Source organism: Periplaneta americana, chromosome 4 (assembly GCF_040183065.1).
Source record: "Periplaneta americana isolate PAMFEO1 chromosome 4, P.americana_PAMFEO1_priV1, whole genome shotgun sequence".
NCBI lineage: Eukaryota > Metazoa > Arthropoda > Insecta > Blattodea > Blattidae > Periplaneta > Periplaneta americana.
Window position 1 is genome coordinate 173,638,939 of NC_091120.1, and position 16,160 is coordinate 173,655,098.

The 16,160-nt window shown below is 36.9% G+C and overlaps 1 protein-coding gene across 3 annotated transcripts in view; it reads left to right on the top strand.

Annotated features, from left to right (window-relative positions):
• The first annotated feature begins 9,000 nt into the window (after positions 1-9,000).
• The window catches only part of LOC138698449 (uncharacterized), a 38,997-nt gene continuing 31,837 nt past the window's right edge, over positions 9,001-16,160 (top strand). For 2 of the 3 annotated variants that reach the window (XM_069824382.1, XM_069824383.1), the window contains exons 1-2: positions 9,334-9,464; positions 9,953-10,047. In XM_069824382.1, coding sequence (XP_069680483.1) covers positions 9,461-9,464; positions 9,953-10,047 — 99 coding nt within the window. In that variant the 5' untranslated portion in view covers positions 9,334-9,460. Of the gene's footprint in view, positions 9,100-9,333; positions 9,465-9,952; positions 10,048-16,160 lie in introns of those variants that run through there. The other variant, XM_069824384.1, reaches the window with a different exon arrangement.

The following is a 16,160-nucleotide window of genomic DNA, read 5'->3' on the forward strand; positions in this document are numbered from 1 at the left end:
TAAATATCAAGATTATATTATAGCCTACGTACGTGTTGTAGTTTCACACATTTTGAACCTATACAAGGTGATTCATTATTACGTGTAAATACTTTGTGTGTGTAAGTAGAGGTGAAACTAAGACTAAAACGTTCTATGCAACTTTTTCTCAAAACCTTTAATTCCAGAGTTAACGCCATTTTGCGTGGAACTTGCACTCCCAAACAAAGAAAGGATAACACGCCAAATGTAAACTAATTGTCACTTTCGTACAGTGCATTTGGACTTCAGTACAATAACAACCAAAGTCACTAAACCCATATCCTCGGCAGTCCACTTATGCACATTTTGTGAACTGAAACTAAACGCAGTAAAGAATGTAAAGATTTCTTCTGGACTTTACACATTTGCACAATTCTTAGTGTAATACATGTTCAAAGTGCTGTCCCTCAACTTGAAGACATACCTGTGCTCGCCACTTTAGTGATGTCTGAACGTTACAAAGCCCGTTGAACTCATTACGAACAATTCCACACACATGTTCAATTTGCTGTTGTAGTGCTTCTACGTTATGTACAGCAGAGGCATACATTAACGACTTCAGGCGGCTTCAAAGGTAGAAGTCCAGAGGGTTCATGTCCGGTGATCTGGCTGGCCAAGGAGTTGGCCCTGCGCGACCTATCCATTGACCTGGATACGCAGCATTGAGATAGGCCCTTACGTTGCGGCAGTAATGCGCAGGAGCACCATTGTGCGTAAACCATAAGTTCACTCGCGTTGGAAAAGGGATATCATGTAGCAGACCATGCAATTCGCATTCCAAGAATGCGCGGTAGATTTCCCCAGTCAACTGCAGAGGTGAACTCGAGGTCCGAGTAACTGATTCCCCACAATACCACACCAAATGTGTGGGAGAACAGTAATGCCTATGCAGTTACTATGACGTAGGTGCCATCTACTGGAACTCTGGAATTAAAGGTTTTGAGAAAATGTTGTATAGAACGTTTTAGTCTTAGTTTCACCTCTACAATACACACACAAAGTATTTACACGTAATAATGAATAACCCTGTATTTGTTGCATAAAGAAGGATGTAATGCAAAATTGTAACTGAATATTAGATATAAAAAGGCTGTAAAGAGAGCAGTGGCCTAGCATGAAATTTTGAGCAGGGGAAGCTAACTCAAGTTGTCTTTCATGCAATATGAGAAAACGTATTACAAAAATACAGTCTTAAAATAAATAGTAGTCAATTTCAAGTCAGCAGTCGAAGATTGGTTGGAACATCGTAAGTAACACTAATAAGGCATGACCTCAAATGATACGTAATAAAATATGATTTCACGGTTTACACATATCTCTTAACAAATAGACACGTACACGTATAACATTAGCTCATTCCCTGTCATACTTAGAGAAATCACAATATTAGTATCATTACGTAAGTATGCGTCTGTCTTTTGGTTGTGTCCTTCATTGACAGCAAGGGAGTCGGTCATTTGTTTTTTAAATCACACTTTTGTTCGTAAGTCAGTTTTGATAATACACTGGTCAAAAAAAGTTAAGCATATTTCCAGTTTACCCAATAATACCTGATATTTATGCTTCTTTTGGTTTTATGTGGCACGTATTATGTTTACCAATTCAAACTCATTTGTTTTATTCTGCATCACTAGGTAACGTCCAAATCACGGCTAGTAAACAATTCGAGCAAAGTTCAATCAGTGTCGTTTTGCTTCATAGCGCTTCATAGTGCAGTAAACAAAGTCTGTAATTCGAGCAAAGTTCAATCAGTGTCGTTTTGCTTCATAGTGCTTCATAGTGCAGTACAATGGCTCGGAAAACCCTTACAATGGCAGACCGCATCAAAATCATCACTTTGATAGAACAAAACATGAGACAAGTTGATGTTGCTAACATCCTTCATGTGAATCAGAGTATTGTCTCCAGACTGTGAAGAAAGTTCCAGGAAATCCAGTCAATAGCAGATCGACCTCGCGAGGGCCGTCCACGCAAAACAACACCAGGTCAGGACCGGAATGTAAGGTTATCTGCACGTAGGAACCCTATAGCCTCAGCTACAACTCTGCGCCATGACCTGCGCGAAGTCACTGGTGTTGTTGTAAGTAGCCAAACTGTGCGCAATAGACTTCATGACATAGAGTTGTATGCTCGAAGACCACTCAAGACTCCAGCACTCCGTCCACATCACAGAGGTGCTCGTGCCAGATGGGCTAGAGCACATGAGAATTGGACACGAGACCTATGGACCAGAACTTTATTCTCAGACGAAGTGAGAATGGGCCTACACCCTGACAACAACTCTATTCGCGTATGGAGACGAACAGGGGAACGAAATCATTCCTCAATGACCGTGGAACGTCACCAACAGTTTGGTGGTTCAATCTTGTTTTGGGCAGGTGTCATGTTTGGCAGCCGCACACTACTGGTTTCAATAGAGGGAAACATGACTGCTGCCGTGTATGAGAACAACATCCTCCAACCCATAGTAAGTGGTTTTGCAGAGACTGTAGGAGAAGGGTTCACTCTACAGGACGATAATGCTCGGCCTCATCGTGCTCATAGTGTGCAGCTCTATCTGGTAGAACATGGGATCCGAAGAATGGATTGGCCAGCATGCTCACCGGATATGAACTGCATAGAGCATGCATGGAGCTTTCTCAGGAGAGCCATTTCCAAACATCCACATCACCCATTAACGATTCAAGAACTCAGGAATGCTGCCTTGGAAGAATGGGACAATTTGCCTTAGGAGAGCTTAGATGCGTTGGTACTGAGTATGCCCCGTCGCATACAAGAGTGCCCCAGGGTTCGTGGAGAACCAACACGTTATTAAACAGGGTACTGAAAGCACCATTACCTTTTCTTTGATGATGTACGAATTTCAACTTCCCTTATCTTTTCCGTTGTTTCCAAACAATGCAACTTTTTCATTTCATATTGAGTCCATTGTTAACAAATAGTGTATTTCTACTTTTAAGTTTATTCTGTGGAACCAAGAAACCCAATTATAATTTATCTATTTTATTTTAATTAATAAAAACCGTTATATGCCTAAATATGCTTAACTTTTTTTGACCAGTGTACAATTGTCCTAAAAAATTCAAGTAAATTAGTGTCAGGAACTGTTATTTCGCTCATTATTTATTATATTAGCCACAATGCACACTAACACTTCAACTGAACACAACTGACGAAAAGGGATAACTCGGAAACTACTTATTTTAAATGTTAAAGCTAGCTTCTTTCCGAGCCTTGCGAATAGGGTAGCTTAGGAAGGGATGGAAAATCTGCGGGGTGGATTACACAGAAGAAACCGGTCTGCTTGGAAGCTGGTGTGTGCAGGCTTCTTGTTTACTGCTGCATCACAAATCATCCTGAGCTGCCGCATCACAATATTTAACGCGTAAATATAAATTCTATTAAAATTAATAAATAATTTTCTTCATAAACTGCAGGTTTATTATGAAATTATTATTAACTGGGGAAGCTAAGCTTTTTAGCTTACATTGACACTACGCCACTGAAAGAGAGAAACCCTAGAAAACAGGCCTTCCTTATGCAACTAGTAAGGGCTGTCCTTTTCATATAATATTGACCATAATTTGGATCTATCCACCGCAGGGCGGCTCTACAATAAGAACTGCAGAGCTGCAGAACCGCCATTTAAATGGACCTGAAAAAATTAAAAATGTCAAACGTGCTTTTATGTAATCTAGTTCATTGTTTCATTTATTTGTCCAATTTATTCTCCTTCGATTTGAGATTTTACTGTCTGTAGGAGCCTTGAACTGCTAGAGAATTTTATCTGTAGTGTACTTTTCGGATCTGTGATCGGCAGTTCCTGGAGCTCAACGTACGGTAGTCGGCAGCAGAAAACTGGTTTTCTTCACCGTCCCATAAGACTGCATTAGAGCTGCAACCGAAGCAGCTCTCTCCGAATATACAAAAGAACCACCAACACCCTCATCTCTTTATGACCTGCGTTAGAACACACAGGCTTCTGGACTACTGAATATCATTACAGTTCCAGTGTGTTATAGTACTGTGGGTGGTGTGATGTGATTAGTCAGTGTGTCTAAGGAAATATTTTATATTAAAAATGAATGAAATGAAAACCTAATCGACCAACCCTTTTCGAAATTAAAAGAGAAATTGCAGGTTAACTTAAGAAATTAGGACGTCCTACACAAAATTGAAATATTGAAATTTCTGGAAAAAGTCGAGGAAATCATGTAGCCTATTAGTCATTTTAATACCGAAATGTGTAATGGAAACGATTGGTTTTTTGCTGAAAACGCTTTCTCCCCCACCCGTGTATTCTGTTTAGAGGAGAAAATACATGGACAAACACCGGAGTGAAGGATTTAGTTAATTTGACTTTAAAAACTAGAAAAGCATGTGAGGCACATCTCCACTACGTGACTAGTTGTACCAGGTGGGAGAGGTGTAGCGCACGGATGGTTGGAGTACAATTTCGGGTGCACAGTCATCTTCGAGAAGGGGCTGTAATTACACGCGTTATCCGATTTAGATGCAATAAACAGCACGCGTTTGCTAAATAACTATTTTTCTTGCAGAACTGCCAAGCTTTGTAACCGCGGGCCGCTACTGCGGGGTATCAATGGCTTAATCTACGAGTGGAAAGTGTGTGTTTAAGTTATTTCTGAATCTGTTGTTTTAACATTAACATGAACACACAAACGAAGCAAGATCTTCTTTCCTAAATGTTCTTCACTGATCAGTACTTCAGATACAGTGCCAACAATTCTTCTTGCTATTATTTTTGCATATATTTTTTACGGAACATTGAGGAGGCTTACATCGCGATAATTATTGTAATCATTTGTCTCTCTTTTTGAAAATAGAGCATACTATTGCTTCATACACTGTCAGAGATACGCAGGGTTGTCTCAAGGAGTACGCATCTCATTGATTAGGGGCTCCTACCTATGTAAAAATGCTGACATAGTTATTTTATTATACAGGGACATCATTTTATTTTTACTTGCATTTTTATTGTACCTGTATTTCTGAATGTACTTCACTCTCACCCCTTCACTAATGTCCTTGCTCCCGTCAGACACACAAACTTACGACCGCTGTTGCATTCGAAGTCTTCAAGCAGTGAAGTAAACACTGCAGTGTATAGTGTGTTTCATAAATATGATTGCGTTTTCTATAGAAGAAAGAACCTATATTAATAATATCGTACTAAAAATTATATTCAAGAAACGATAAATTCAATTTCAGAGAATATGCTTCAAAATGTTTTTAATAATATGCGTAAAGAACTGAAGCCTGCATTGTAATGAACGACAACCATTTTCAGCAACTTGTTTAAAAATTCAGATTAGCTTATTTTGAATTGAGGTGGCTAGAAGCAAAGAAATGCTAGTGACATTTGTAATAACATGAGTTAAGTGCATCCAGTGTAAGCAAAAGTATCTAAAATTTTTAGTGGCAAAGGGATATTGTAATCGCATCACACATTAAAATTTAAATAAAAATTTCACCGATTTTACGAAAGCTTAAATATTTAAACCCCATTTTCTCAAAAGTAACTTAAGTGCGCTTACAGCCCTTTACTTATGAGCCCCTCAATTTAAATGCACTCTCTATATTGTATGTTAACATCAATAATTAATATGCTAAATAAAGTAGACAATACATAACGAACATATCCGCCTGAAAAGTTGAGTTTTTGAAAAAAAAAATGCTACTACTCTACTGTATTTTGATAAATTCCGTAAAAGTGATGATCAAACTGAAAATCCTACAACATAAATGGATACACTACTTTTCTCTCCTCCTATACCTAGTAGAATGATTTGTTTACATATCGCACTAGCAACATCAAACTCCTGTAATGGAAGGGGGCAACAGTGTTTCCGAGTATAGCCAGGTTAATGTTAAAAATGTTGGTAATAATAAAGTGATGTCCCTGTATTTGTTGATAATTATTGCATTATATTACATTTTCTTTTGCAAGATCAACTCTTGTTTTTTCTTGCTTGAATAACATTTTACACACTTCACTATATCCTCTGATTGAGGTTCTGGCTGATATGTACAGTAGCGGAAAAAAAAAAAAAAACCGGACCGACCCTTGTAGCTGATTTCAAGTCTTGTTCACTCCAGAGCACGATAGACTGGTAACTGAGACTTTCGTGGTTCGAATCCTGTTCGAACACTACTTTTCTCTCCTCCTATACCTAGTAGAATGATTTGTTTACATATCGCACTAGCAACATCAAACTCCTGTAATGGAAGGGGGCAACAGTGTTTCCGAGTATAGCCAGGTTAATGTTAAAAATGTTGGTAATAATAAAGTGATGTCCCTGTATTTGTTGATAATTATTGCATTATATTACATTTTCTTTTGCAAGATCAACTCTTGTTTTTTCTTGCTTGAATAACATTTTACACACTTCACTATATCCTCTGATTGAGGTTCTGGCTGATATGTACAGTAGCGGAAAAAAAAAAAAAAAAAAACCGGACCGACCCTTGTAGCTGATTTCAAGTCTTGTTCACTCCAGAGCACGATAGACTGGTAACTGAGACTTTCGTGGTTCGAATCCTGCCTGGGAAGGAAACTTTTTTTTGTTCCTTATTCAAATTTATTCCCACTACTTTTCGATTGCAGCGATATTTTACTACTTAATTAACTTATTATTCTCAGAACATGACTTTTACAAGCAATGGAAAAGTATTGGGAATAAATTTGAATAAGGAACAAAAAAAAAAAAAGTTTCCTTTCCAGGTAGGATTCGAACCACGAAAGTCTTAGTCACCAGTCTGTCGTGCTCTGGAATGAACAAGGCTCTGAAATAAGCTACAAGCGTCGGTCCGGTTTTTTTTGCCACTACTGTACATTTATTATTATCAGGCAGTACATCTCACTTGATGTGTCAGAGAAAGAACAATTGTTTGTATACATCTGAAGTCTGATTAGTATAATATGTAGCTAGTCGGCGATGTATGCAATGGAGGGGGAAAGGAACTGGCCATCCTACCCAATTATCTCCTGGCCTAGTTGCCTAATAAGTGGTGCCTTCTTGGTATCAATTGTGAGGTTCAGACCTGTCTTCGGACAGTTGATTAAACAACAATTAATTACTATTATTATTGTATCAGTAACTAATGTACGTATGATGATGATGATGATGATAATGATAATAATAATAATAATAATAATAATAATAATAATAATAATTTATTTTTAATACATCCATTAAGCATAGTCTTTTGTTAATTCTTATATAATTGATAATTGCAATGCAATTTGTGGGTACAAATTTATTTTGGGGGTACACTAGCAAAAAAGACTGAATGCCATTGGTCGGGCTCGGTAGCGTAGCTTTCCGTGCTCGAGGTTGCGGGTTCGATCCCGGCCCAGGTATACGATAGGTTCATGTCAGCAGATTTACTGGCATGTGAAAGAACTCCTGCGGGACAAAGTTACGGCACACCGGCGACGAAATGTAACACTTTATAGAAAACTATTTTAAAATGCCAAAAAAAGACATATCTCTTGAAAATTACGAAAAATGCAAAAAAAAAAAATGTTCTAACAAATTGCCCTTATTTAATCAATTAATTCATGATACACATCCGTATATATTCACTCTATCTTTCAACTTTATATAAAAATATTCAGAATCATCAAATGCTTTGCCCTAACCATCACCAAACAAAAGAATTTTCAATTTATTCACGGTCACCTAAAACAATCAGCTACTCACTGTGAACGAAATATGCACAAGATACCCAGCGGCGATGAGGTAGCTTCCAATTGCCGCATACGCTATCATTTTTTTAGTGGGAAAAAGCATGCACAATTGAATGCGTTTCGTTCACTCTAGCATGCATTGCTTGAATGCTGAAAGTTGAAAGAAAAGTTGAAGCGTGTAGATGCACCTTTATGGGGTTTTAGAAGAAAGCCGACGTTATACTGCATTTGTGGCAATGTGAACTGAGCAGCAAATGTATTTCTGTTAGCTTTAGTTGGAGACCTATGTCCATGAGAAGTTTTGTTTCTTTATAAAACTATAATTATAAAGTAATGGCACATTAAAGTTTTGTTAACATACGTATTGCAGTCAGATTTTGACACATTTTTCAAACCCTCCCGCCCTCAGAACAAAATTCTGGCTGCGCCACTGTTGATGATGTTACTAAATTATTCCAATACTCTAAAAGGAATTGGCATAACGCTTTGTAGCACAATTCCTTGCTTATTTAACTTATCCGTACCGGTAGGCCTATACAGTTTTTTCATACCTACTGTAATTAAAATTATTCATACAGTAATTTCAAATCACGCAAAATCATTTACTCAACAAGGAATATGGATATAAAATATATTATGTTATCGCTGCAATGTTCAATGTTATACTCAGCAAGGCAGTTATTACGAAGTCCTTCCTATATGTTTTTAAAATGTCCGTTGCAGTTATTTCAGCCGGTGCGGCGGATCTATAATGCAAACAGATACGGTAGTACGGTACTAACATGTCGGAAAAGTTCTGTTGAAATACGCGCCTTTTCAAGGTGTAAACAATATTGCTATTAAATCGTGAATTTGTCATACAATGATAGCCGCTACTTGAATTGCCTTGCTTGTTATTAACACATTATGTCCTTTATTAGCACACTAACATAAAGTATGACGAAGACAATTTCCAGATACGTAAATAATAGGCTGGAGTTGGAATAGACTTGCATTACTAACCTTACAAAATATATCAGTTGACCTTTTAATAAGTACACAATAATTGTATTGCCTTACATTGCTAGGACTTGAATACAGTATTCTGTAATTGATAATAACTGGTATCAGCTAATGCAATATGATTACTAGGTCCTCTCTTTTTAATCTTTATTAATTAAAATGTCTGCTTGTTAATTGTATTTACTCCGATAATTTACATATTTTTGGAGGTGACTTCCCTTACTTTCCCATCTTATTCACAGATGGGGCTATATGCAGCGATTGTTACAGTGGGAATTCATCAACAAATAATCTCGGCATTGGCACGCAAAGCTATAAAGCTTAGTATTGTGGTAATTTAGAAGATATTAACTGATATAAAGGTATATGAGATATGACTGTTCAATTGTGATTGCATGTATTATTTCATAAATAGGTATTCCACCGGCTGGCAAAGTGCTATTGTTAAAATTTTCTGCAACAGTAAGCTTATTGTTTAATAAAACATGGCGCTTGGTTGGCACCACGGGTCACGCCTAAAGCACCATACCTATCGATCTTCATATAATTTCATTTGGAGTTCATGCAGTGAATGAATTTAACACATAAATAGTTTTCGTAATATGCAGTCATGTTTATACGCGTATAGGGCATGTTTACGAAGTGCCGAAATTCTTATTTGTATACTCTTACGTAAGCAACACGAAATGGCAATGGTTTGCGTCCTAACCTAACTTGCTGCCTATGGGTAAAATTGAATTATGCAATAAGAAATATGTAGTTTCTCTGTTAATAGTTTTTATTTATTATCGTAATTAAGGTAGAGGTTAGGTTGGTCTCTATTTTGTTTCATAGGCTATAACCTTTCGTATCTGTTACAATACTAACATCTCACGTAGTAAAACTACAGTAATTAATTCTAACCTATATTAGAATAAAGGATTTACAAGTGAAAAAATTAGCTGTGTTTATTTTAAGTGAAAGTGATTCTGGCGTCTTGTGAGAAAATAAATTTAATATAATATGCATAATGAAAAGCAGTCTGGTGTTTACTTGTAACACATACTACAATGAAAAGTTACAGTTTATTGATCATTTAATAATTACATCACAGTGTAGTGCATTGTCATTTAATGACTGTGCGTTCAATGTCTAAGTTACTTGAATTAATATTAACTAACATTGAATTGTTTCTGTATTACATTGTAAGACTACTATATATCGTGATTATTTCAGGTGCGTTTGGAGCATTAAACCACCACATTACAACAATGGCAACTGGTCAGCAATTCAATTTACGATGGAACAACCATACAAACAATATTCTTCAGGTATGACTCTTGATATAATTTTCAATAGGATTCAAGATAACTATTACAGGCTACATAGGTTTTGTATCTATTATCAGGCAGTACATTTCACTTGACAATATGTGTCAGAGGAAGAACAATTGTTTGTATATGTCTGAAGTCTGTCTAGTGTAATATGTAGCTAGTCGGCGATATATGCAATGGAGGAGGAAAGGAACTGGTCACTACCCCATTATCTCCTGTCCTAGTTGCCTTATAAGTGGTGCCTTCTCAATATCACTTGTGAGGTTCAGACCTGTCTTCGGACAGTTAACTAAACAACAATAGGTTTTGTGGGTGCACCGGTTTAGTATATGAAAGAATGCTAGAACACAGTTATTCTAGTCAGGTCTGTTATATTGTTCATTCTACTTTGTTTATAAATAATAGGCAGGACTTCAAAAATTGTATGGTGACCCAACATGCAAGCAAAAGTTTCATTGGTCAGCATGGTCGAATTATAGAAGCGCAATTAAAAATTCAGAATTTTTTTCGTTTGTCATGTACCAGTAGACCTATCAATTTTTACTCGTCACAGATGGCAGATGAGTGCTTTTTTCAGGCTATGGTAATAGACCTATAAATCTAAGCTCATTAGATGTTAGAACTTCTACTGCAAGTAGATCTACATTTTATGTTTTATTTTAATGTATTTAAGTTACGACATGATGATTTTAGGTGCCTTGGAAAACGTGTAAACACCTAAGAAAGTGTGGCACAGGATATGATTTCCTTAAATTTGCACCTAGATAATAAATACGACTTTTCTTTGCAAATTATAATAGGAAATAACGATTATTACAGTATACACTCTTATAAAATTAATTTGTTTGATTGGTGTAAAGCAAGTGTACTTTTACTAAAACTGGATGAAAGTGACAGAAGTTACAAATATTTTGTGACTGTTCAATAATACATCGTAGACACAGTATGTATTAGGTGGTTGAATGGTCGACCACTATGGAGTAACAGCTTGTCTGATTGTGAAATAAGTAGATGGATCCAGGCTGAAATCCTAATGAGCCAAGTTACCTGGTTGGGGTTTTTATCCGATATTTTTGCTCAACCAATTGAAGCCGAATTGCTGGGTAACTTTCGGCATTGGACCTTGGATTCATTTTGCCATCATTTCTAAACATGTCATTATCATCATTACCACAGCCTGGATTAAGCTCGTTGGTGCAGTGTGCTGGTTACATATAAGAGCACAACCATTCAGTGACACAAATAATAAATGGTTGAATGAAAGTTATAATATGAAATACTCAATACTTTTCTGCATTTCTTAAATGTTATATAAAGAAGCTTGTTGACAGCTGATCTGAGAAGTAAGATAGACTACCAAGAAGTGGTTATCCCACAATAGCGTCTTTTAATGTCTTCTGACTCTGTTTATGTTTTGGTGGAGATGGATTACATTTATATTTATTATTGAATTATTATTTGGAATTTTGTTATGAAATTGGATTTAATTGTAATTTTTTGTAGATTGTAATGATGATTTTGGCTCTAAAATATGTACACATCTTCTGACTCTTCTCCTTATTATGGAATTACTGATTATAATACTTTCAACAGTCGGTTACAAATGAAAAGAAAAAACTGCAGCCATGTTCTACTAAAGGTACGGTCACATATCGCTACTTTTGCAGCGATGCAGTACAAAAAACTGCGCAACTCTTGTACTGTGACGTGTGAACAACGGTGCAACCCGAAAAGTAGCGGCTGCCGAACCTGCTGCCCGCTACTTTTCCATGCTGCGCGCAGCTTAAAAGTAGCGACGTGTGAACAGGGTTCTCAGGGTTGCAGCCGCAGCATTTTTGATATCGGTTTTGTTGAAACTTTTGCTGCGGTTGAACCAGTGTTACCACCCAAATGTGCCAATGATACTTTTATTGTTTGGATATATTTTAATGTTAAATGTGATAAAAATAAATTATTTGTAACAGTTATTAAATACACAACACAGTCTGAGCATAATTGCTGACGATATAATTCATTTTTTTAATTTTCCGTAGCGTAGTTCCAAACAGGAGGGTTGCCAATATTGATTACGTGAATATACTGTTGATTATCATTTAAGTATATAGGTGTTTTTAAAAGCTTTATAGTAAAAATAATGTCAATTTCTGAATACTAGATTCGACAGAAAAGCAAATAATAGATAAGGAAGCTTTCGCATGAGTTTCTTAATAATGCAAACATAACCACAAAATGTATATTGAGAAGTCAACACGGAGATAGAAACCTGCAGCATGACTGCGGCTGCAAAAGTAGCGCCTTGTGTGTGAACAGACTCACAACCTCCAGTTGCAACTTTTGCAGCACTCGGGTTGCGCAGCACAAAAAGTAGTGTGCAGCTCGCTACTTTTGGCTTACGTGTGAACACGACACGCAACTTTTACAGCTGCAGTACAAAAGTTGCGCTGCAGAAGTAGCGATGTGTGACCGTACCTTAACTCGTATTTTATACATAACCTCAATGACATATTCGGATGGCATTGAATTGGTGATCATTTATTCATTCATTCATTCATAGTGTTCTGCCCAAGGGCAGGTCTTTCACTGCAAATCCAGCATTCTCCAGTCTTTCCTATTTTCTGCCTTCCTCTTTGCCTCCTCATATGATCCACATATCTTAATTTCGTCTATCAACTGATATCTTCTTCTGCCCCGAACTCTTATCCTGTTCACCATTCCTTCCAGTGCATCTTTCATTAGGCAGTTTGTTCTCAGCCAGTGACCCAACCAATTCCTTTTTCTCTTCCTGATCAGTTTCAGCATCATTCTTTCTTCACCCATTCTTTCCAACATAGCATAATTTCTTATTCTGTCTGTCCACTTCACATGTTCCATTCTTCTCCAAATCCACTTTTCAAATGCTTCTATTTGTTTTCTTCACTTCGTCGTAATGTCTATGCTTCTGCCCCATACAATGCCACACTCCATATAAAGCATTTCACTAGTCTCTTCCTTAGTTCTTTTTCCATATACATATTTATATTATCTCGCGTGTTGCTACGGTAAAGACGAAACTCGAGATGCGTGGAAAAATGTTTGGCTACATGAGTGTGAGCAATAATATACAGAGCGTCTTGTCTCTTATCATTCATATAATTATGACTCTATGATTGGATGATTTCGCACATAATTGTTTTGAAGTTATATATTTTCTAAAAAATTGTTTGTCCATAACTTCTTCATGATTGTAAATAAATTTAAGCCCTTTTATTTGCTTGCGGAGTGTAAGTCCAAAGCGACTAAGGTTACTTGGCGACTTCCATAGGTGTAAGATTTTGGTGAAGTCATTTTTTTCGGTGGCGTTTGTCTACTTATTTAATTTGTTTTGGAAGAATTTTTATGTTTGAGAGTTTCATTTTAAGTTCCACAAGATTTGTAAAGTTTTCTATTTGTTATGTGAAATCTGTTGCTGTGTATGTAGTGTAACTATGTGCTTTGTTTTGAATGGGAGTGTAATGTTTTATAATGGGCCAGCATCCTCCTTATTTCACCTAAAATTCCATTTTGTTCCATTTATCTGAAATGTAATTAAAACTACCATATTTCTACAAATATATTACATCGTTAAACGATATTCCATCCTCTGATTGAGGTTCTGGCTGATATGTACATCTCACTTGACGATATGTATTAGAGGAAGAACAATGTATGCATCTGAAGTCTGACTAGTGTAATATGTAGTTAGTCGGCTGTGTGAGGCGTTCAGAAATCAACATGATCAACTCCACTTTTGGTTATTTTAGAGTTTCTAAGTTAGCAATGTACTAAATTGACCATATTTTCAGTGGTCAAAGTGATTAACTCCGTAGTTCAGTAAAAACCCATTATTATTATTATTATTATTATTATTATTATTATTAGTAGTAGGTTATTTTACGACGCTTTATCAACATCTTAGGTTATTTAGCATCTGAATGAGATGAAGGTGATAATGCCGGTGAAATGAGTCCAGGGTCCAGCACCGAAAGTTACCCAGCATTTGCTCATATTGGGTTGAGGGAAAACCCCGGAAAAAACCTCAACCAGGTAACTTGCCCCGACCGGGAATCGAACCCGGGCCACCTGGTTTCGCGGCCAGACGCTCTGACCGTTACTCCACAGATGTGGACTTAAAAAAAAACCATAGAATGCAGTATTCTTCTTGGCTATATCACAGAATAAATAGTGTGTATTTAACTTTAACCTTGAATATCTCAAAATCTTTGGAATACGAGTTAATCATGTTGACTTCTGAACGCCTCATTTATGCAATGGAGGGGGAAAGAAACTGGCCATCCTGACCTAGTTGCCTCACAAGTGGTGCCTTCTTGGTATCACTTTTGAGGTTCAGACCTGTCTTAGGACAGTTTGACTAAACAACAACAACGATATTCCAAGAGTTTATCGATACATATGAGTGCATTGTTGTTTAGTCAATTGTCTGAAAACAGGTTGGAACCTCATAAGTGACGCCAATAAGGCGTCACTCGTGAGGCAACTAAGCCAGGAGATAGTGGAGTAGCTTAAAGTGAGGCTGTAAATAGATTTCTTTTCGTCGTTAAAATTATTGGCTTGGCCAGTCTTCTCAAACCAGACAGTGGGGTCAAGGATGAGGCTTCTTCGATTCTAGTGATTGATGGCTAGGCCTATAATGTCTGCTCTCCATCCTTAGCCAAGCACTGCACTTCTTCGTAAACCTCCCACTCTGCCTTCTGAAGAGTGGTTGCTATGAAGCTTATTGCTTTATGGTGGCGATTGTTCCTCAGTAATTCTCCTTCATGCCCAAGGTTTCTAATTTGCTGCATCCCGGATGTGATAATTTTTGTCTTGGAAGGGACGACCTGGTATAGATCGTACTGCTGCAATGTTTGTGGACATCTTGATGGCATTGGTCCACTCTGAGGATGGTATCCTTTTTCTATTACTAATCCAAGAGTTGTTTTTTGGATCTTCACAGTATGTCACTACTCCTTTAGGATATCTTTCTGTGTGTGGAAGACAACATCAATTACTGTATTATTAAATGATCTCAGATCTTAAACTTCGCCCTGTCATCGAATGTGGTTCTGCATTCTGGGAATGCGTAATTGTGAAAGAGCTTCTAGTTTTTCAATTTCAGGATTCCTGCAGTAAAGAAGATGTTCGTCATTTATTTTGAGAAGACTTCTATCAGTGTTGTTGTGTTGTAAATATACTTCCCATTCAGCTTCAAATAAACCAAGACCATGAAGATTCTTCGGAGCTTATAGCATTTTACTCGAACAGTCATGCAGCAAATCCACAATTTCCTTAGCACCTGTCTGGATAATTTTATAAATATCATGTAAGATAGATTTTGGAATCTTACTCAGTGGTGTACTTTGGAGTGAATAAATAACCCTAGGCCATATACTGATTTATAGTATTCAATTCTTTAAGTTCAAATTCTGCTGAAAACAGTGGATTTTTAAGGATGATAAAAATCCTCATTGTGGCATTTTTCGAAAGACAAGTTGTCAAATATAACCATTACACTTGTACTTTAAATGCCAGTATTAAGTTTTAAAAGTAGCATGATATTTCACGAAGTGATGTTAAAATTTTACTAGTTCTATCATTATTATTAATTAGTACATAATGAAGTTTCAGTGGCGGTTTCTGGCATGGCTGCAGATTTGCACAGCCACAATCTTTAATTGAAACAAAATTGAATTGTTACTTCTCCCAATAGCATTTCAATTTAATTCTTTTTGACCAGCAGTTCGTTTAACAATGACACAACATCTGTTTCTATTCCGTCCAGCAAGGTGTGACAGTTACACTGCCATCCAGCTGATGATCACAATTTTCACTTGTTTCTTGTTTGTACGCATCTAGCGTAGGAGTTTCACAAATGGAGCTGTTAAGCTGTGTATTGCAAATGATGGTGACAGTCGGTGTGCAATCTAATAGCTGCCCTGTACATAGTCAGGTTTCATTCATAATTTAATTGTAAAAGGAACACCTGTCGCCATATATCATTACTTGTTTTTCTGTCGGGGTTAGATCTTTGTTGCATGGTTTGAAGGCCATTTTGAGAATGTAAATTTATAGAGGTAAGTTAACTGCAACCACCT